Below are 22,364 nucleotides of genomic sequence, written 5' to 3'. Positions count from 1 at the left end.
ACATCTCCATCGGGGAATCCATCCTGCTGTGTTATAATTGTTTTCTTGTCTGTGTCCACCTCTGCACTGCCTCCTTGAGGGAGGGAACCCTGAACTTATTTGATTTTTCAACAAAGTGTTTTTAAAATTGTTATCAAGAAGACTGCTAAAAATATATTGTCCTATAATCTTTACAAGTAAGGAGCCCGTTTGGGTTTTACATGTTTACACATAATGCATTTAAAACAATGATCTGTTCTGATCTTTTTTCAGCTCAGTTACACAGCTGTAGCAGCAAACTAGTTCTTTTATTGCAAATGTAATGAAAGTAGATCCATGTAAGTCACTGGAAGGTCACATGTCCCCAGACTGTCAGCTGTGAGAATTATATAATGGTCATGCAGTGCGACGTTAGAACTGTTAGAACTGCAGCCACAATCAGCAGGACGTTTAGATTATTGAATGAAAATGAGACTACTTTCTTTCAACAACNATCCCCCCTCCTGCCTCCCCAGCCCCCCCCAACCCCCTTGGCTGTGACCACGTTGCTGCCTCACCAGGCTGTGAGCTCCTTGAGCAGAGACCCCAGGCTGCCGTGGTGCTGAGTCCCCAGCATTGACGCCGCACCTGATCCACGTGACTGTTGCTGTGCCACTCTTCAATAAATACAGAGCGAATGGAAAACGCAGGTCTCCGCCTGGCACGTGTCCTCCCCACGGCACTCTGTCCCCCTCTGCAGTGGTCTCCCTGCATTTAGCGTGAGTGCATTTGCGTCTTGGAGTCCCGCGGGATGGTTTCTACTATGTCACTATCAGGCAAAGTGCCCAGCTACGTTCAGAAGGCACGTGGCCATGGGGACGGAAGCTCACAGACAGATGGTGGGAGTGCATTAACTGGGAGGCGTAGCCCAACTCTGAGTTATTTTGGGTTTGTTTCTTTTGCTTTTCAACTGTAGCTGTGAGCCTGCCGACATCTGTCCTCGGTCCTTGCTGCCTTGTCACAGGAGCTTTGCGCTCAGTCGTGGCTGGCTCTGGTGGTCACAGCAGACGCTTCTGGGGAATTTGGTCCCCTCCTTAGATGGGCAGAGTCTTCTTAAGGTCATAAAATGTGCTGTTGAAGTGAACAGGGTAACAGAAGCGAATCCATTTAAACCCTACCCGTGACACCCATCTCCATGCATAGCATGTGAAATCTGGCCTCATTTTAGGTTTTCCCTCAAAATTGGGAGCAAGCAAAGATACCTGTCCTCACTGTGCCAGACACCTCCCGTCTCTCGTGTCCTTGGGAAGGGCCCCGCTCTGCACGAGGCCGTCCTCACGTGCAGCCCCTCCTGAGGGTTTCAGGTGCTGGGAGTCATGAGCCCAGGACGTCTGCTGCTACAGGGGGACACATCTCAGCCACCAACCCTCTCTGCTGCTTGTCTCAGTGCTCACATTGTCTTCTGGTGAGTCAGCAGCTGGTAAACCCATCAAGGACTCCCAGGTGACACCCGGACCCTGTCCCTCTGAAGTAGCACGCTCACTTTCCAAGCCAACCGTCAGTTCACGATGGTCAGGCCGCGTGCAGGAGCTCCGCTCTGGCGCGCTGCTCGTCACCATCAGCTTTGGCTGATGCTGTGCAGTGAACCGAGGAGGACGCTTTGGTTCTCTTAGCCCCGCCGGGACCAAGCATTTAATGGGGAAGAGATTCCACTGAGCGTGAAGATGCTGCGTTTGCGCAGCCCATGGGCAGTCCCAGCATCGGCGCCGGCAGCCCTGGGAGGGCCCCGCGCAGAACGCAGAGCACGCGGCACGGCTGCAGAGGGGGCCGCAGAGCGCATGGCACTCACAGAGGCTCCGTCACCTTCCCATCTGCCACTGTGTCATTTAACGGTGCCTAAATTTAATCTTCCGAAAGGAAACTGCTGTCTTCCCAGTCGTGTTGTGAGAGCGGGGACCTGTCGTGAGAGACTGGTGGGAACGTCCATGGTTCTGAGACGTTATTCCAGCCTGTCAGTCAGAACTGAAGACACAGAGCCGGGAGGTGCAGGGACACTTGCCAGCTCTGGTTAGAAGATGTGTGTCCATGCTGGCCCAAGCTCCTGCAGGAGGCTGCACTCGAGTTCCCTGGGTGGGGGCAGGGAGCTCTTTAGAAAAAGAAAACCAAGTCATAAACTCAGAATTGCCCACCAAAGTCCATACTTCTTTAAAATGAGAAAATAAATCGTGACAAATTATTTTATCTTTGAGACTCAGTCTTTTTGTCTGATATCCCTTTAGTTGGTTACCTAGAAATGCTTCTGAGGCACCTGGGCCCCTCTCCCCACCTGGAGCACACACCTGTGCAGGTGAGGGTCCTGGGACTTCTCAGGAAACCTGCCTCTGGGCATTGAGTTTCTGTGTGAGGACACAAGGCCCTGCCTTTTTCGGCAGGTCCCCTGCATGGTCAGAACACCCTTCCTGAGGAGATCTGCTCAACCCTCAGGGGCCACCAGCCCTGCCTAGGGTTGTCTAGAGATCGGGGGGCAGCTTCTGTGATAAACCTGCTCGTGATGTGAGGCAAGGAAACATCTCTGACCAGGAAGCATGTCAGTCAGCTGACCTGCTGGGGAGGTGGCACCCACCACAGACAGATGTGCCTCAGGGTCGCAGGGTCCCTCACCACACAGGCCCCACCCTCCTTGCTGGGGATTGAGCTGAGAGCAAGAGGGAGACTGAACCCCAAGAAGGAGAGCAAACATCCTCTCCTCACAACAGTAACGTGCTAGTGTTTCTGGTCAGGCGCAGTGACCTAGGATTGAAAATCCGTCCCTACGTCAGAGGGTAGGAAGGGGACGAGGCTCCACTGTTTTCTTATTTGCATTATTAAATCCAGAAATAACAGTGGCGTCAGCGAGGATGTCAGTAGAAGAGGCTCAGATGGCAGGAATGGAGCTGAGGTCCCGTGGGGTTTGCAGATGGAGTCGTGGCAAGCAACTGGCTGAGGACGGCCACCTGGCTCAGCCCCAGTGTCCTCTTTACAGCAATTTTTGGTTTTACCTTTTCCACTAAGCTTTTTGGTTCATTTTTTCCAAGTTCACTGCATGTAAAGTCTAATCTCAAATTAATTGTCTTCATTAAGTCACTATGGATGCTCAGTAGAGACTTTACACAGTAATTTAGCTTCTGGTGGGAAAAAAGCATGCCTTGGGTTGACTGAGCTTGCAGGTCTTCTCCCGCCCGTCTGACTTGCGGCTGGCCCACAGCCCTTGGCTCCTCTGAAGCAGGCTTGGGGTCATCCCATCAAGGCTCCTCATCTCATGGATGGCAGAGACAAAGCTCTGACAGCTCAGGTGGCCAGGCCAGCCGCTGGTGTGCCATGTGCAGGACGCAGTGCCCAGAGCCCAATTCCTTCAGAGCTGCCAGGTGGTGCGTGAGCTGTCTCCCCACTGTCCTGCTCTTCGAAGTGGAACCGGTCCCTTCTTGTCCCATCCTGGGCAACACTGCCTCTTTGCTTTTGACAAACAGTAAATCAGCCTTGACTGTGTGCCGCATGCCTCTGCAACTTTAGAAGTGCATGCAGGACCTCTCCTAGCAGAGAATGTGAGCACACTGCACAGTCACGGCCGCCCCAGCGTGACCTCTGTCTGTTGAGTGCCTGCGTGACAGCTGTGGACGGCAGGCATAAGCACGTGACCCTCCACGCTCCTGCCTGGGAGGTGAGCGTGGTCACCTCCACTTTACACGGGTGGAAGGGGCAGCTGGCAGTTCCGGAGGCCTCGAGGTGGGTCTCCTAGGCCAACATTTCAGCCCAGGTCTGTGCCTCGTCTCAGAAGTCCTTCCTGATTCCAAATAAAGAAGGTTGTGCTGACGTCTCCGAGACCCTCTTCTACAGGCAAAATAAAGTCCTGGTGGTGATGACAGAACAGGAGGGGTGATGGGGGCAGGAGGGGACGCTGCCCGGCTCTTGCAGAGCGGGGCCTGCTGTGCCTAGAAGCACAGCTGTTCCCAAGCACGTTCTGGAACATTCTTCCCGAGCCGGCTCAGCTATGGTCATGTGTGGCACTGCTGCTCCTTCCTGCTCACACGGAAATTTCACGAAGACCCTGGTGAGACTTCTTTTGTTAAATCCCACCTTCATCGGCTCTCTCTATTCTAGCCAGAAAGTGAAGAGTTGTGTTTTAATTTCTCACTTTCTGTGTTTTAAGCCTGATGTGCTAGAGGTAAAGGGTGTTAACTCCTCCGTGTCGTGGGTACTGGTTTCCAAGTCACAGGCCGTGGCTTCACATTCGAGAAGGGGCAGTTCGCATGCTTCTCACAGGCCTGCCAGGACATCTCCCCAGATGCAGGAGGAGAATCAGAGATGCACTTACCCCAAGCGCTCCCACAGCATCGGTGCACGCAGGCGGCTTAACACACGTGCACACACATGCACACGCACACACACACGCACATGCACACCACACACACGGGTACACATGCATGTCGCACAGACACACCACACACACACACACATCACACAGGCACACCACACACAGCACATGCACACACGGATACACACACCACACACATGCACACACATCACACACGCACACCACACACACAAAACACACGCACACACGTGTGGATCTTCCTTGGACCCCCCATTTTGAAACATAAGGGAAGGATTTGAAGGTGGACTTTGGCTTCTGAAGAGGTTAGAGGTGAGCAAGGGGACAGACGGCAGCATGCGCATGGGCTGGGGGCAGGACTGGACGGTGGCTGTGAGGAAACTGCTCCTGCAGAGGCTCCTTTGCGGGGACTGGGCACAGCGCCCGGCAGCCCCCGGGGTGGGGGCGGGGGCTTCTGTTTAGAAATCTCAGGGCTCCAGGCCACAGAAACAGAACTAGTGTGAATCCGTGGTGAGGCTGGACACTGGCAAGTCTGGGCAGCAGGACGTGGAACGAGGGGACGTTCTGACCAAGGAGCGGCCACTCATGCACAGGGACAGGCAGCCCGTCCTGAGGCGGCTCTCCGTGGCATGTAGGCAGAATGGCCGCTCCTCACTGGCCTCTACCCTGAAGGCTGTGCCTCTGACCTCAACCCCAGCAGCTTAGCCGGCGCCAGGAGCCGGATCGCGTGCTCCCTGAGTCAGAGTGCAGCTGCGTGTTGCTGGTGAGAGCCCGTCCACGCGTGTCTTGGCTTGTGGGGTCTGTTTTGATCATTCTCTGCCATCAGGCTGATCGGGTGGTGGTCAGACCCCACATAACTGCCCTGGAGAAAGGGCTCGTCCACATCTCTGGCCATGGGCCGGCGCTCATGGACTTGAGGTGAGGCCTGCCCCGCCTATGCCCCTCGACATCTGTGTCCTATGTCTGCAGCACCTTCATGTTTCTGTACATGGGACACTGTCAACCCACCCACAGGATGGCAGAGAGGGCGATGAGGTTATGTGAGCACAGAGCATGGGGCGGGGCCCTCGGCACGGGTCACGGTCAGCTGTTGTTAGCGGCCACCACACGGAGCCTGGGCTTCAGTCCATGGGTCTTAGGTGCATGGTTGGGATCTGCGCATCCTGCGCCCAGGAAGCCTGGCCTTCCTGGAACCTGAGCACCCTCCAAACGGACGCTGGTCAGGCCGTGTGGCAGAGGCAGCGCATGTGCCCCAGAGCACAAGTTCTGAATAGGGGCACCCTTGCCGTCCCGGCCTTGGGGAGTGCATTGGTGGGTGTGAAATCATCCCTCCCTCAGCTCCTGCGGCCCCTCACCCACCCTGGCATTAATCCAGGCCCTGGAGCTGGTGGGAGGAGCATTGTCACCTGCGGGCACGGCCTGGCTCCTCTCTCTGCTTTCCTTTCCTCATCATCTTTGAAAGTTGTGCCCTGCAGTTGTCATTCCTGGCTGTTCATGTCGATGGCAAAACTTGGGCTTCAGTGTCACGGCAGAGGGAAGACAGTCCGATCTTTGTGTTCTGGGGGTTTGGACTGGGAACAAGACCTCCTTTGTTCCGTTCCGTAGAACGTACCTGGTGAAGAGAGTCAAGCTGAAGCACTTGAGGTCACCCACAGCTGCAGGCATCCACCGAGAAGGGGTTATACGGGGGCAGCGCTTCACTGCGTGCCAGGCCACACCGGCCTGTGTGCTGTCACAGGGCTGCCTCTACCCAGGGACCAGATGTTAGTGCAGACAGAGAAGGGGGCTCTGACAGCGTGTCTTCGTCTGCACTGGCTGCCGTAACAAAACACCCCACGCTGGCAACTTACCAACGGCAGACACTGGCTTCAGCCGNATCCCCCCTCCTGCCTCCCCAGCCCCCCCCAACCCCCTTGGCTGTGACCACGTTGCTGCCTCACCAGGCTGTGAGCTCCTTGAGCAGAGACCCCAGGCTGCCGTGGTGCTGAGTCCCCAGCATTGACGCCGCACCTGATCCACGTGACTGTTGCTGTGCCACTCTTCAATAAATACAGAGCGAATGGAAAACGCAGGTCTCCGCCTGGCACGTGTCCTCCCCACGGCACTCTGTCCCCCTCTGCAGTGGTCTCCCTGCATTTAGCGTGAGTGCATTTGCGTCTTGGAGTCCCGCGGGATGGTTTCTACTATGTCACTATCAGGCAAAGTGCCCAGCTACGTTCAGAAGGCACGTGGCCATGGGGACGGAAGCTCACAGACAGATGGTGGGAGTGCATTAACTGGGAGGCGTAGCCCAACTCTGAGTTATTTTGGGTTTGTTTCTTTTGCTTTTCAACTGTAGCTGTGAGCCTGCCGACATCTGTCCTCGGTCCTTGCTGCCTTGTCACAGGAGCTTTGCGCTCAGTCGTGGCTGGCTCTGGTGGTCACAGCAGACGCTTCTGGGGAATTTGGTCCCCTCCTTAGATGGGCAGAGTCTTCTTAAGGTCATAAAATGTGCTGTTGAAGTGAACAGGGTAACAGAAGCGAATCCATTTAAACCCTACCCGTGACACCCATCTCCATGCATAGCATGTGAAATCTGGCCTCATTTTAGGTTTTCCCTCAAAATTGGGAGCAAGCAAAGATACCTGTCCTCACTGTGCCAGACACCTCCCGTCTCTCGTGTCCTTGGGAAGGGCCCCGCTCTGCACGAGGCCGTCCTCACGTGCAGCCCCTCCTGAGGGTTTCAGGTGCTGGGAGTCATGAGCCCAGGACGTCTGCTGCTACAGGGGGACACATCTCAGCCACCAACCCTCTCTGCTGCTTGTCTCAGTGCTCACATTGTCTTCTGGTGAGTCAGCAGCTGGTAAACCCATCAAGGACTCCCAGGTGACACCCGGACCCTGTCCCTCTGAAGTAGCACGCTCACTTTCCAAGCCAACCGTCAGTTCACGATGGTCAGGCCGCGTGCAGGAGCTCCGCTCTGGCGCGCTGCTCGTCACCATCAGCTTTGGCTGATGCTGTGCAGTGAACCGAGGAGGACGCTTTGGTTCTCTTAGCCCCGCCGGGACCAAGCATTTAATGGGGAAGAGATTCCACTGAGCGTGAAGATGCTGCGTTTGCGCAGCCCATGGGCAGTCCCAGCATCGGCGCCGGCAGCCCTGGGAGGGCCCCGCGCAGAACGCAGAGCACGCGGCACGGCTGCAGAGGGGGCCGCAGAGCGCATGGCACTCACAGAGGCTCCGTCACCTTCCCATCTGCCACTGTGTCATTTAACGGTGCCTAAATTTAATCTTCCGAAAGGAAACTGCTGTCTTCCCAGTCGTGTTGTGAGAGCGGGGACCTGTCGTGAGAGACTGGTGGGAACGTCCATGGTTCTGAGACGTTATTCCAGCCTGTCAGTCAGAACTGAAGACACAGAGCCGGGAGGTGCAGGGACACTTGCCAGCTCTGGTTAGAAGATGTGTGTCCATGCTGGCCCAAGCTCCTGCAGGAGGCTGCACTCGAGTTCCCTGGGTGGGGGCAGGGAGCTCTTTAGAAAAAGAAAACCAAGTCATAAACTCAGAATTGCCCACCAAAGTCCATACTTCTTTAAAATGAGAAAATAAATCGTGACAAATTATTTTATCTTTGAGACTCAGTCTTTTTGTCTGATATCCCTTTAGTTGGTTACCTAGAAATGCTTCTGAGGCACCTGGGCCCCTCTCCCCACCTGGAGCACACACCTGTGCAGGTGAGGGTCCTGGGACTTCTCAGGAAACCTGCCTCTGGGCATTGAGTTTCTGTGTGAGGACACAAGGCCCTGCCTTTTTCGGCAGGTCCCCTGCATGGTCAGAACACCCTTCCTGAGGAGATCTGCTCAACCCTCAGGGGCCACCAGCCCTGCCTAGGGTTGTCTAGAGATCGGGGGGCAGCTTCTGTGATAAACCTGCTCGTGATGTGAGGCAAGGAAACATCTCTGACCAGGAAGCATGTCAGTCAGCTGACCTGCTGGGGAGGTGGCACCCACCACAGACAGATGTGCCTCAGGGTCGCAGGGTCCCTCACCACACAGGCCCCACCCTCCTTGCTGGGGATTGAGCTGAGAGCAAGAGGGAGACTGAACCCCAAGAAGGAGAGCAAACATCCTCTCCTCACAACAGTAACGTGCTAGTGTTTCTGGTCAGGCGCAGTGACCTAGGATTGAAAATCCGTCCCTACGTCAGAGGGTAGGAAGGGGACGAGGCTCCACTGTTTTCTTATTTGCATTATTAAATCCAGAAATAACAGTGGCGTCAGCGAGGATGTCAGTAGAAGAGGCTCAGATGGCAGGAATGGAGCTGAGGTCCCGTGGGGTTTGCAGATGGAGTCGTGGCAAGCAACTGGCTGAGGACGGCCACCTGGCTCAGCCCCAGTGTCCTCTTTACAGCAATTTTTGGTTTTACCTTTTCCACTAAGCTTTTTGGTTCATTTTTTCCAAGTTCACTGCATGTAAAGTCTAATCTCAAATTAATTGTCTTCATTAAGTCACTATGGATGCTCAGTAGAGACTTTACACAGTAATTTAGCTTCTGGTGGGAAAAAAGCATGCCTTGGGTTGACTGAGCTTGCAGGTCTTCTCCCGCCCGTCTGACTTGCGGCTGGCCCACAGCCCTTGGCTCCTCTGAAGCAGGCTTGGGGTCATCCCATCAAGGCTCCTCATCTCATGGATGGCAGAGACAAAGCTCTGACAGCTCAGGTGGCCAGGCCAGCCGCTGGTGTGCCATGTGCAGGACGCAGTGCCCAGAGCCCAATTCCTTCAGAGCTGCCAGGTGGTGCGTGAGCTGTCTCCCCACTGTCCTGCTCTTCGAAGTGGAACCGGTCCCTTCTTGTCCCATCCTGGGCAACACTGCCTCTTTGCTTTTGACAAACAGTAAATCAGCCTTGACTGTGTGCCGCATGCCTCTGCAACTTTAGAAGTGCATGCAGGACCTCTCCTAGCAGAGAATGTGAGCACACTGCACAGTCACGGCCGCCCCAGCGTGACCTCTGTCTGTTGAGTGCCTGCGTGACAGCTGTGGACGGCAGGCATAAGCACGTGACCCTCCACGCTCCTGCCTGGGAGGTGAGCGTGGTCACCTCCACTTTACACGGGTGGAAGGGGCAGCTGGCAGTTCCGGAGGCCTCGAGGTGGGTCTCCTAGGCCAACATTTCAGCCCAGGTCTGTGCCTCGTCTCAGAAGTCCTTCCTGATTCCAAATAAAGAAGGTTGTGCTGACGTCTCCGAGACCCTCTTCTACAGGCAAAATAAAGTCCTGGTGGTGATGACAGAACAGGAGGGGTGATGGGGGCAGGAGGGGACGCTGCCCGGCTCTTGCAGAGCGGGGCCTGCTGTGCCTAGAAGCACAGCTGTTCCCAAGCACGTTCTGGAACATTCTTCCCGAGCCGGCTCAGCTATGGTCATGTGTGGCACTGCTGCTCCTTCCTGCTCACACGGAAATTTCACGAAGACCCTGGTGAGGCTTCTTTTGTTAAATCCCATCTTCATCGGCTCTCTCTATTCTAGCCAGAAAGTGAAGAGTTGTGTTTTAATTTCTCACTTTCTCATGTGTGGCACTGCTGCTCCTTCCTGCTCACACGGAAATTTCACGAAGACCCTGGTGAGACTTCTTTTGTTAAATCCCACCTTCATCGGCTCTCTCTATTCTAGCCAGAAAGTGAAGAGTTGTGTTTTAATTTCTCACTTTCTGTGTTTTAAGCCTGATGTGCTAGAGGTAAAGGGTGTTCAGGTGCATGGTTGGGATCTGCGCATCCTGCGCCCAGGAAGCCTGGCCTTCCTGGAACCTGAGCACCCTCCAAATGGACGCTGGTCAGGCCGTGTGGCAGAGGCAGCGCATGTGCCCCAGAGCACAAGTTCTGAATAGGGGTGCCCTCGCCGTCCCGGCCTTGGGGAGTGCATTGGTGGGTGTGAAATCATCCCTCCCTCAGCTCCTGCGGCCCCTCACCCACCCTGGCATTAATCCAGGCCCTGGAGCTGGTGGGAGGAGCATTGTCACCTGCGGGCACGGCCTGGCTCCTCTCTCTGCTTTCCTTTCCTCATCATCTTTGAAAGTTGTGCCCTGCAGTTGTCATTCCTGGCTGTTCATGTCGATGGCAAAACTTGGGCTTCAGTGTCACGGCAGAGGGAAGACAGTCCGATCTTTGTGTTCTGGGGGTTTGGACTGGGAACAAGACCTCCTTTGTTCCGTTCCGTAGAACGTACCTGGTGAAGAGAGTCAAGCTGAAGCACTTGAGGTCACCCACAGCTGCAGGCATCCACCGAGAAGGGGTTATACGGGGGCAGCGCTTCACTGCGTGCCAGGCCACACCGGCCTGTGTGCTGTCACAGGGCTGCCTCTACCCAGGGACCAGATGTTAGTGCAGACAGAGAAGGGGGCTCTGACAGCGTGTCTTCGTCTGCACTGGCTGCCGTAACAAAACACCCCACGCTGGCAACTTACCAACGGCAGACACTGGCTTCAGCCGTGCTAGGTGCATGGTTGGGATCTGCGCATCCTGCGCCCAGGAAGCCTGGCCTTCCTGGAACCTGAGCACCCTCCAAACGGACGCTGGTCAGGCCGTGTGGCAGAGGCAGCGCATGTGCCCCAGAGCACAAGTTCTGAATAGGGGCACCCTTGCCGTCCCGGCCTTGGGGAGTGCATTGGTGGGTGTGAAATCATCCCTCCCTCAGCTCCTGCGGCCCCTCACCCACCCTGGCATTAATCCAGGCCCTGGAGCTGGTGGGAGGAGCATTGTCACCTGCGGGCACGGCCTGGCTCCTCTCTCTGCTTTCCTTTCCTCATCATCTTTGAAAGTTGTGCCCTGCAGTTGTCATTCCTGGCTGTTCATGTCGATGGCAAAACTTGGGCTTCAGTGTCACGGCAGAGGAAAGACAGTCTGATCTTTGTGTTCTGGGGGTTTGGACTGGGAACAAGACCTCCTTTGTTCCGTTCCGTGGAACGTACCTGGTGAAGAGAGTCAAGCTGAAGCACTTGAGGTCACCCACAGCTGCAGGCATCCACCGAGAAGGGGTTATACGGGGGCAGCGCTTCACTGCGTGCCAGGCCACACCGGCCTGTGTGCTGTCACAGGGCTGCCTCTACCCAGGGACCAGATGTTAGTGCAGACAGAGAAGGGGGCTCTGACAGCGTGTCTTCGTCTGCACTGGCTGCCGTAACAAAACACCCCACGCTGGCAACTTACCAACGGCAGACACTGGCTTCAGCCGTGCTGGAGGCTGGAAGTCAAACGGGGTGCGGCATGGCCCGGCTGGAGAGGGCCGCCTCCGCATTGCAGATGGTGCCTTCTTGTGGGGTCCTCAAGTGGCAGAGGAGACTTCTCTTTCCTCTTGTCATAAGGACACCAGTACTGCTGGGTCACAGCCCACCCTCAGGACATTGTTTAACCCGAATCACATCTGAAAGCCCCCTTTCCAAATGCAGTCACATTGTGATTAGGGCTTCCACATATAGGTTTGGGGGACACGTTTGGTCCACAGCAGAGTCCCTGCTCATCCAAGCTGCAGCTCTGTCATAAGGACACCAGTACTGCTGGGTCACAGCCCATCCTCAGGACATTGTTTAACCCGAATCACATCTGAAAGCCCCCTTTCCAAATGCAGTCACATTGTGATTAGGGCTTCCACGTATAGGTTTGGGGGACACGTTTGGTCCACAGCAGAGTCCCTGCTCATCCAAGCTGCAGCTCTGGGTGTGGCCCCAGTCTCTGCTGCGTCTCCTACTTCTCCCTGCGCAGAGAAGAGGCAGCAATTTGGGGAGTGGGCCGGCTGGTTGACAGCGTGGCGTGAGCAGCCTGATGTTTGGAGCAGGCTCTGTGCCCGCCGCTTTATGACTTGAGTCAGTTCCTCTTCCTCACGATCTTCAGACAGACCTTGTTAGCTCTGCGTTTCCGCTGGGGAAATGGAGGCTGCTAGGAACTGAGAGCTGAGCCTTGTGCTCACGCACTTGCAGTGGCCGGGCAGGAAGCCAGACGCAGGCTGGGCTAGTCAGAGAGCTTGTGGACACCTGCCCCTATGCCAAGGACGGCCGCAACTCTACCCAAATGCGCAGGGGAAACGTGGACTCAGGGAGGAGAGTTTAAACGAAAACACCACAAGTGACAAGTTGTGTCCTTTCCACCTGCGGCTGTGCCGCTCATGCCTCGCAGAATCCTTTCTCCCTCACTTGTCAGATGTGGGGAGCTCTGCAGGCACCAATGCAGGGGATCTGCATCAGTACAACTCTGCGCCCCAGGCTCTCACAAGGCAGCCTGGCCATTCATATGGTTTAGAGCACAGCACAGGCCGCGGCCGCCCCTGGGTGAGAGGACTGGACAAAGCCACGTCTGGCCTCTGGATTTCTGCCATTGCCCTGCAGCCAGGTGGTGGATGGCCTGGCACATGGCAGCACGCAGGCATTCATCTTTACCTGGCAGTCTGCATGCTGTGGGCTGTCTGAACGCATCTCGGGAGACCACCTGCCGTTGCCCTCTGCGCCCGGGCAGCTGGCCCTGGTCGCTGTCTTTTCATCCAGGTGGATGGTCGTGGGGCACGAGGCCATGCAGGGCATCCAAGCCTTCGATGCTGCCTCAGATCCCGTGAGGGGCCCCTGCTGCCTCAGCTCTGTTCTTCTATTGAAATGGTCAGTGGTTGTTTGCACAACACACTGAGTCCCTGGAGAAGGGCAGGGGCAGGACCCAGCCGCTTCCGGAGGCCACACACCCAGGAGCAGAGCGGCCCTGAGCTCTGCTGGGTGTGGACTGGCTGTCTCAGGGGACATGTTCTGGGCAGTCGCAGATGGGCCTGTGGTGGGGGTGGCAGAAGTGGAGCCGGGAAGGCATCCATCTGTCTACTGTCCGTCCATGGGGCATACACGCGATGCCCCCTTCCCCACAGGAACGAGCTCTCACCTGCTCTTTTGCGAGATATAACAGAACGGCCCAAGTCTGTGAACCACGGGGACCTCAGCTGTCCCCTGGAACCTGGACACACCAGGCACCCAGAGGGAGAGTCTGCTCGGGCAGTTAGGAGGAGCAGCCATCACCGCAAGGAGTGCTCCAGCCTCACCCGGGCAAGGGCTCTGCTGGCTCGACCGCTGCCGCCAAGCAAGGCCTCCTGCCGCCTCAGAAGGGGCACCCCCCGCCCGCTATTGCCACGTGGGGATGGGTGCCCATTTGCCAGGTGAGGGGTGGGTTCAAGAGGCCAGCAACATTGTTCTTGGGCCCATAGACTGCCATTACAGGGGCTGCAGGAGGGGGCTCCCGGGGCAGGATCATCCCATCTCACTGCTGTGCGTCTGTCACCAGAGATGAATCTGCACTGGGCCTGGGAGAGAGCCTGGCAATGCTGCAGATCCCAGCCTGCAAAGGAACTCTGTCAGGATGTTGGCTCCCTGCTGTTGCTGTGGCCGGGGCAGACGCCTGGCATGTCAGGGTGACACCAGACATATGACAGGCCCTTGGTGCCCCTGGAAAGAGGACACGAGGCCCATGCCATGGGATTCGAGGTGTTGGTCCCATTGTGTGATCCACAGTGACGTCCAGCTCATGCAGTCTCCATGGACAGAACCATCACTGCCTTGGGCTCAGCGCCAGCAGCCTACCTCTTGCATGAGAGCACGCTTTGTGAACGACGGTGGCCTTGAGGACCCACATCAACCCTTCACACCTTTGCTTTCTATGATAAGTTTAGATCATAAACTCACCACGTGGTGTTTCGGGCTGCACTGCATAGCTTTAGAGTGAGCTATGCTGTGTTGGGTCCTGTTTGCATACCTCCCACTGGCCAGCATGATCCACGGCGACAGACGCACCGAGACATTGCATCATGCTGTGTCAGCCGAGAGGAAAGTGCTGTTGGCGGTGGACTTGGATCCCCACCTCAGCACCCCCAATGCCAAGGCCTCTGTGCAGGACACACTCTTTCACGCCCTTACTAACAGAGACCACGAGGCCTTTGCCCAGAGGCTCCAAGGTACAGAGCAGGCGTTTGTTTTTTCTGAAGTCCACATGTGAAATGAAACATGGACTCTGGCACAGTTGCTGTACGTCTGTGCCCGTGCGCACCCGTGGGTGGTGTGGGAATGGCAGGCATGGGGCTCCAGTTCGAGGGTTAGGCTTGCATCTTCCCAGTGCTGCGTCTGTTGTGGAGTATCCCAGGGCTTGAACACATTTGCTGGCAGGTCAGGTGGGTTCATCCCGAAACCTTCCAGCTAGTGCTGAGTAATTGGAGCTCCCGGTTATCCTAGCTGCTAGTGGTCCTTTGTCCCCCAGGTGCCTCGCTCAGGTCACAGACAGGGAGACGGAAGAATGCAGATGGAGTGTGGTCATCTGGACAGAGTGTGAAGAACCAGAAGAGGTGGCCTCGGAGCAGCCCGGCCACCACCTGCATCTTCCAGGGCGAGTGAGGTCCTGCCATCTGGACGCTGCTGGCCGGCTGTCGGGAAACTGTCCCGCCACCTCTGGACTGTGCTGGACCTTGAGGCCAGGCGGAGAGAAGCGGAGGCTGCTACAGCCCAGCCCGGATTGAGGTGGCACAGCCCGGTGCAGAGGAGCAGGTGGCAGGAAACTCACACTGCAACCCTGCCTGTTGGACCTGCCTCTGCCAAATGCGCTCTGGGGCCAATGGACATCACGAGACACTGTCACTGGAAGGGCACATCCTGTGACCATCGGTTCCACATCACTCGCCCCCCCAATTTCACCTCTGGTAATCTCAGGGTGAGGGACGTGAGTGACTTTAGAGGCCTCAGCCCCAGTGCAGACAGCAGGGACCATCTCAGCTAAGTGCACGCGAGCACATTCCTGGGGAGCCCCCTGCCCGGCCTCTGCTGGGCATCAGGCTCCTGCTGCAGGGCGGGAGAAGCAGGCCTGCGGTGAGTCAGGGTGGCGGGAGCCTGGTGCCCCACAGGATATGGACATCCCCCTGCATGTATGGAAATCATTTCCCTGCGTGCAGGGCACCCCATGTCATCCCAGCCCTTATGGCTGAGACTTTCCCAGGAAGAACCCAAGGTGGCTGCAGAGATATGGAGTTAATGCCTGTGCCACTGGGCAGTTTTAAACAGGTCATAAACAACAGACCCTCTCATGCTACAGCAGACGCCACCTCGCCTGGCCTCCCAGAGCTGCTGGTCCTGGTCCAGCCACGCTTGCCATGTGTGTCCCTGTGCAGCAGATAAATTATGTCTACTGGCATTTATTGGCCAGCTGTGTTTGGGACTGCACCTTTAATGTCACATGGAGCCGTCGGGGTAAGAGTTTTTAAAGAGCTCGGGGGATACTTTATGCAAGAGATGACTTGGCCCTTGTGCCTGGCCACATTTCTGGGGACTGGCTAAAAATCCAGTGTAGTGGAGACAGCATCCCGATAGGGTATTAATTTCACCTTCCAGCCATACGCCTTTTTGTTAAGATCATGAACTCTGAAAATTAACAATCTAATTTAGAATTTAAACTTGGCCATCATGGACGCCAGCATTTTACACTGGTGTCTTTTGAACTGGGAAGACTTTGGTACCCACCAGGGTCATATTCATTTGTCTGGGGCTGTGTTTGGCGGCGGCTGTGTCCCCTCTAAGGCTCTGGCCTGAGCTCTGCCTCCTGGGTGCCTCTTGGGCACTCTCCCAGGGTCTGACTTCGTCCCAGCACTTGCCATGTCTGGATTTACAACCTGCCTGAGACAGGCTGAAATGATTCCGGCTGGGGTGGGGGCAGTTCCCTAAATGCCGCCTCTGCAGAGCCGTCTGGGGGGACTGTGTGCCTGCAGCTGCCGCGGGTGCCCTGGATGAAAACTTGCTCTGTAGGATTCCAGACGGCTGGGGAGCACGTGCGTGAATCTGGACCTGCACATGGGAGAGGCTGCCTCCTACAGCCGGCGGCCCCCCAAAAAGGTGTTGGAGCCGACAGCTGACTTCAAATATTTGACTCTCTAATGTAAAATGAGTTGGTCACAAAACTGTTTTCTCTTCAGCATGAGGACGTCCATCTCGTTCCTGGCAGTCTGCCTTGCAGCCACGGCCATCCCGGATCTGTGCAGGTGCCCAGGTCTTCACCCTGCTGCGTCTGTGGACCCCCTGCACGTAGGCGGAGAGCAGCAGACCAGAACCGACTGCCCAGGGAGGCCAGTGAGTGGCTCCCAGCCTGGGCGGAAGCCGTGTCCAGGAGTGGCTCAGTGGAGTACACCCCAGCAGGAACCCCGTCCCTGCGGCTCCCTTGGTGGAAGAGGTCTCAAGGTGGCCATTGGCCCCCGGGCTGGAGGAGGCCATCCGTGTACAATTGGGAGGTTAATGGGAAGCCCCTGGGGAGGGGCAAGGGGGCTTTTCAAGGTTCTACACAGGGCAAGCCACCAAGTGCCTCTCCATGTGCATGGCAGGACGAGGGTGCCACTCACGTCAAGGAGGGACCTGAACAGCCTCCTGGCGGTCCTGTGCAGCCAGGGCCCCCTCTCTTTGCTGTCCGGAGCATGGCTGTGCGTTTAGCCCGGAGCCCGGTCACTGCTCTGAAAGACATTCGGAGAGTGAATCTTCACAGCTTCCTCGAAGAGCAGACGGTGGGTCCTCAAATGTGCACCGGGCACTGGGGGGCCCGCTGTTGTGGCTCCTCCCGGAGACTCAGAAACTGCGGCTCCACGTGGCACCTTCTCGTCTAGTCATGACCGGTGGATGTCACCCCTGGTGCTCCTTGTGCAGCCAGGGGCGGTTTTCTCTGGGACAACAGCGTCAGTGGACGGGAGAAGACCAGCCCCTGGGCAGACGGAGCCAGTGTCTCTCCCGGAAGCAGAAAGACAGCCCCTCCCTGCTGTCCTCTGTGCCCACCTGTCTCCAGCTGCTAGACCTGTCCTGTCACTGAAGGCAGACACAAGGGCTCCATGGGCCCCGATGCGCAGCACTGGCGAGCTGTGGTCTCCGATGCAAGTGGGAGGCAGGTCCTGGCGAGGAAGCCTCGTCACCGCCATGGCCCCTGCGGTTCCCCTCCTCCTTCCAATGTCAGCTCCTCTGCTCGCTCTGAACCCTGCACCTCCCTACTCAGTGCGCGGAGGGGTGTTCTTTCTAATTTGGGTAAAAATTACTCATTTGTGAGGAATATTAGAAAAGGAGCGACCAAAAAACCCCACAGAAACAATGGGATGTATTTTTTCGTATTAGCGTATGGAGCCTTTAAAAGACTTAAAAGTTTGTTTGCAGGAGTTGAGCTATAGATCAATGGGGTTTGTCTGTTTATGTTAAAGTCTTGAGCTCAGAACATCAGTGAACCATTTAGAGACCTGAACGATGACGGAAAACAGCAAAACAGAACAGTCCTGTTGTGATCCCCGGTGTGAATGCTCCACGTGTCACTGTCTCTGGCCTCAGAGACTCCAAGCGGGTCACACACAGTCGTGTGTGGTGGACTCTGGCAATGCCTTCCAGGCGGGGTGGGGCACCTTGTCTCTCTCCTGCCACCTCCAGCAGAGCCACCGTCAGTAGCCGTGGGGGGTGAGGGGCACAGGTGCTCCCTCCCGCCCCAGCACCGCTTCAGGAAAATTCCGTCTCCATCATTCACAGCTGTTGGTGGACTCGTAGACGCCGCAGCCATAATGGGGAACAGGTGGGCATATTTGCTGGCTCAAGACCCGGGTTAAAGAGTTTCTGTCAAGTTGTAGAGACGCTTTTATTCATTTAAGGAGGAGGCCCGGGACCTCCTCGTAGCATGTGTGTTTGTCCAGGGAGCACGTGAGCCTGTTTTCAGGGGCACAGTTGGCCCGTAGGCTGTGATGGAGGGAATTTTTCCCCCTGTGGCTGACTCTGCTGCCAAAACCCCCAGCACGTGGCATGTGAAGAGGTGAAACGATGAGCAGGAGAGTCTGAGGACAGGCTGTTGTCCACACTGCATTCCTCGCGCAGCGCCGTGTGTCACTGAGGTCTTCCGTGCGTAAGGCCAGCGAGAAACTGCAGCCACCGTGGGAGGGGAATGAGGACAGGAAGAGAAGCCTCGTCCCCTGGCCACGACCCCTGCTTGTTGTCCTCCCCACACTCCACAGGGGCAGGTCCGCTCTGTCTCAGAGACAAGAGCCCAGTCACAGAGGCGGCGTCTCCTCGCAAGCTCTTCCTGCCAGGGGTGGGCAGAATGTCCTGGGTGCAGCTGGGGAGCGCCCGGCGTCCATCCGGGCCCTGCCAGTGCGGGAGTGGAGCAGCGGCGGGAGGAGAGGCATTCCTGCCTATGTAAAGTGCTTTTCTTTTTCAATGATCAAAGGCGTCTTTCCCACAGCAGATAGGCACTTATCTTTTCTGTTGGATTTTGACCGACTTCTAAAGCCATATTGTGTCATGTTTACCAAATGCACAGACATTTATCAAACAGTGTCAGTAGCAGAAATGCAGTAGTACATCCAAGTTAAAATTTTTGCTTTGATTACTACAAATCCACAGGCCCTTGGGTCCAAAGCTTCTACTGCAGTTTGCAAATGGATTTTTATAGCACGTTAGTGCTGGAGGAGATTCCAAGGAAAACAGTCCTCCTCAGCATTAGGACCAGCCACAGCTTTCTTCAGCCAGTGACTCACTGCTTTAGTTTTTAATTGGGTGGGAGAACCAGGTAAAAGACACCCAGGCCCAGTCGGGACACTGTTTGCTCTGCAGAGGGTGTCCTGACCACAGCCCGCCCGACACACCCACTTGTAACTCATGCTTACTCAGCTCTCTCTCCTCCTCACAGTTCCAGCTATAAAAACAGAGCCCACTGACGACTACGAGCCTGCTGCGACCTGTGCGCCAATGAGCCAGGGCTTAAGTCCCCTCCCGAGGCCGTACTACAGCCAGCAGCTCACGATGCCACCCGACCCCGGCGCCTGCCTCATGGCCGGCTTCCCTCCCTGTCCACAGAGGAGCACCGTGATGTCCACACCTCCCAGCGTGAGCCCAAAGCTCCATGACCTTTCTTCTGCCGTCTACACCAAGGGCCTTGCCAGCCCAGGCCACGGTCACCTCGGACTCCAGCCTCTGGCTGGAGAGGTCCCCATCATTCAGGAAGTGCCAAGGCCTCTGGTCCCGCTCCCAGGCTCGCCCGAGCAGCCGCCCCCCGCCAGGCTGCAGCCGCAGGTGAGTCAACATCTGAGTAGTAGCTGCTCCCTTGGTTACCAGCAAACACTCTGTCCCCAAAGCCCCTCTTCTCCACCTCTGCCCGTGGCCCAAGAGCCAGCCTGCTTGCAGTCCTGCAGCCCAGCCCACCTGGCCGCGACGGGCCACCAGCAGCACCAACTGCCGAAGGTTCACAGAAATGCGTCTCCAGCCACTCGGCCGCTGTCACTGCCTGAGGTGCGTGAGGACAATAGTCATAATTTGGCCCCTATTCCTGTAACGATCAAGCGAGAACCTGAGGAGTTGGACCAGTTGTACCTGGACGACGGTAAGTGTCTGCGGCCGCACGGGTGTGCGCTCACCCAGGTGTGATCCGCGAGCTCGCGGAGGAGGGGTGTGCAGGCGGGCTGCTCGTGCAGGGGCACCGCCGCACTAGTGTTTGGGTGCGGGAGACCATTCTCCGGGGGTCGTGTGCCGTGGGGGCAGCTCAGCCAACGGGCCGCGTGACCATGGTTCTGCTCCAGTCATCGTGCCATCATGTTCTTGGCTGATCCTTCGGTGTAGACCTTTGGTGATCCCTGTCTGGGTGGTATTAGGCACAATCTCGGGATGCCCAGGTTTGCCGACTAAAGCTGAACACAGAGCTGCTCAGCTCGAACTCAGAAAGTTCTGACTACAGGAAGGGCCCATCCCCAAGCTGGGCTCTGGTCAGGCTTTCTCAGTTCTTGGCATCTGTCATAGGAGCTTCTTTAGTCTAGTGAACAGTGTTTGAATAATGGCTTAGCTAAAAGTGACAAACACTTTGTGCACTGTGCAAAAGTACTTAAATGCTGTGACAGCCTTGTCAGGAGCTCGGTAGACAGAGAACAAGGGAACAGTGGCCCTCAGCGGTGGCTCTGGCCCACATGTGGGCCCTGTCTTCCAGCACGACACACTGCTGGCTCATGGAGAAGCACAGCTGATGTGTGTGTTTAGGGCTGTGTGGAAAGCCATGTCCTCGAACATCTGCAGCCAGGCTCACAGGTGTAAAGCGCCCTGAGCACTAACGTGACAGATGACAAGATGTCACGCTGTTCTTCACATGTGCGTTGAGGGGTTGCTCTCTTCTCTGGATTTGGTGCTGCTCCAGCTGGGTGTGATGGAGGCAGCCCTGACTTGCAGCTCACATGTCCCTGCAATGGTGAGCAGTCACATGACCTGGGGCGGGCGAGTGGCTCATTCAGAGTCGATTCGATCAGTGTTCGTGTGGGAGTCTGGGCCTCTATCAGAGGCACAGCCAGGTCTCCCAGGCGGGAGCCGTCTCCCAGGCCTGGTGAAAACCGGCGTACCTGGAGCAGGCGTCCACCCCCAGACTCAGGTGGGGCCCGGGTGGCACGGGTGCCATGCTGTCAGGCGGAGCCTCGCGGGCCAGCCTGCTATAGACGGTCTCCCATGACAGCATAGGCGCTGAGTGCTATTGGCTTTTTCTCCCACTACAGCTGTTTCTGGAAGTGTTGAGGTTTCCCTGTTTGTGTTCTGTGAGCTCTCAAGCAGCTGGTTGCGTGCGGGGTCCTTTGGGAAGAGCACCGGGCGTGGGTGGCAGGTCCGCTGGGCTCCCGCGCTCTGTACTGCTCTCTCAGCGCACTTGGGGGCAGGTGCCTGCTGGATGCGGGCGTCCAGCCCTCACAGTGATGAGATCTGGCATCAGCCCTGTGACCCAGAAGGACACAGTCCCCGTGCCTCAGGGTTTCAAGTTTTCCTGTATGCTCAGGTGGACACAAGGCCCAGCCAGACGCTCTCCTGCTTACCCCTCGCTCGGGGCCACAGCGTTCTGAGGAGCATGCCTGCAAATGTTTCTGCTCAGAAAACCCTCCACCCTTGAACCTGTGTCCTGCTCTGTGGTGTGAGCCTGTGGTCAGAGTTTGTCCTGTCGTCTCTCCTTCCCCTGCACCCCCAGGGCCCACGATGGCGCTGACATGCCTCAGGCTCCTGCCTTCCCGGGGAGTGTTACTCAACAGTGCCCTGTCTCAGCACTGGCGTGGTCCTGCTGGTAGCTGGGGGAGAGCAGAGCATGTCTCTTCTCTCCAGATCCTGCCCTCGCCTTCCTTGCTTGGTCGAGGGCAGGACGGCCTTGCAGAGGCGACATCTCCGGCCAGCCCAGGCTCCCACGTCTGGGCAGCACCCCTCTGGCCCAGAGACGGGACACGGGTCTCACAGCTTTGTGGGGTGTGTGGCACCGGGGCAGGTGGGCCACTGGGAGGAGTGCCAGGACAGGTGGTAAACTGCACCAGCACGGCCAAGCGGGGCGCCGGGCCACCACTCAGAATGTTGCCTGGAAGTGGGACAGGATGGGGTGCTCGGCACTCTGGGGTGGCCCTGGAGGTCAAAGCTGAGTTGAAAGTCCCAGTGTTGAGGCCTGGGTCCATGGGGGTGGGGGGCTGGACCATGCTCACATGTCACTGGGAGGGGGCTGTCCCAGCCCCAGGCCACGTGTGAATGTGAGGGACAGATGCAGTGCCAGGGGTCCTCTGGTCACCCTGTGCGCCCAGGGGCAGGCATGGAAGGTTCACCTCATGCTCAGAAGAGCCGGGCCAGGCACATCCACTGTGGGCTGCATTTCCTTTGGGGCCTCTCCCACACCTGACACCCACAGGACCCTGGAGCCCCAGATGCTCCAGCTGGAAAACATCTGCCCACCTCACCTTTTTTTTTTTTGTCCTTTTTGAGACCGGCTGCACCACGCTCAGCCAGTGAGCGCACCGGCCATCCCTATATAGGATCCGAACCCGCGGTGGGAGTGCTGCTGCGCTCCCAGCGCTGCACTCTCTCGAGTGCGCCACGGGCTCGGCCCTGCCCACCTCACCTTAAGGAAGCTCCTCTTCTGCAGTCCCTCGGTCCTGCCTTCGCCAGGTCTGTAGTTGCCCTTGGCCGCTTCCTGGACATTTATAGTGACCAGGAGGTGGTGCCAGGCCGTGTTCAGGTTCGAGTGTGGACATGGTTCTGAATTCACTTCCCTGTGACTCATCTGTTGAA

The 22,364-nt window shown here is 56.9% G+C and overlaps 1 protein-coding gene across 1 annotated transcript in view; it reads left to right on the top strand.

Moving 5' to 3' along the window:
• Positions 1–22,364, top strand: part of NFATC1 (nuclear factor of activated T-cells, cytoplasmic, calcineurin-dependent 1) — a 128,571-nt gene that overhangs the window by 68,679 nt on the left and 37,528 nt on the right. Inside the window, exon 9 of the mRNA XM_008565914.1 lies at positions 18,991–19,373. Coding sequence (XP_008564136.1) covers positions 18,991–19,373 — 383 coding nt within the window. The remainder of the gene's footprint in view (positions 1–18,990; positions 19,374–22,364) is intronic.

The sequence above is a fragment of the Galeopterus variegatus genome, unplaced genomic scaffold, assembly GCF_000696425.1.
Source record: "Galeopterus variegatus unplaced genomic scaffold, G_variegatus-3.0.2 Scaffold213, whole genome shotgun sequence".
Taxonomy (NCBI): Eukaryota; Metazoa; Chordata; class Mammalia; order Dermoptera; family Cynocephalidae; genus Galeopterus; species Galeopterus variegatus.
This window is presented reverse-complemented; position numbering and strand designations above follow the sequence as displayed.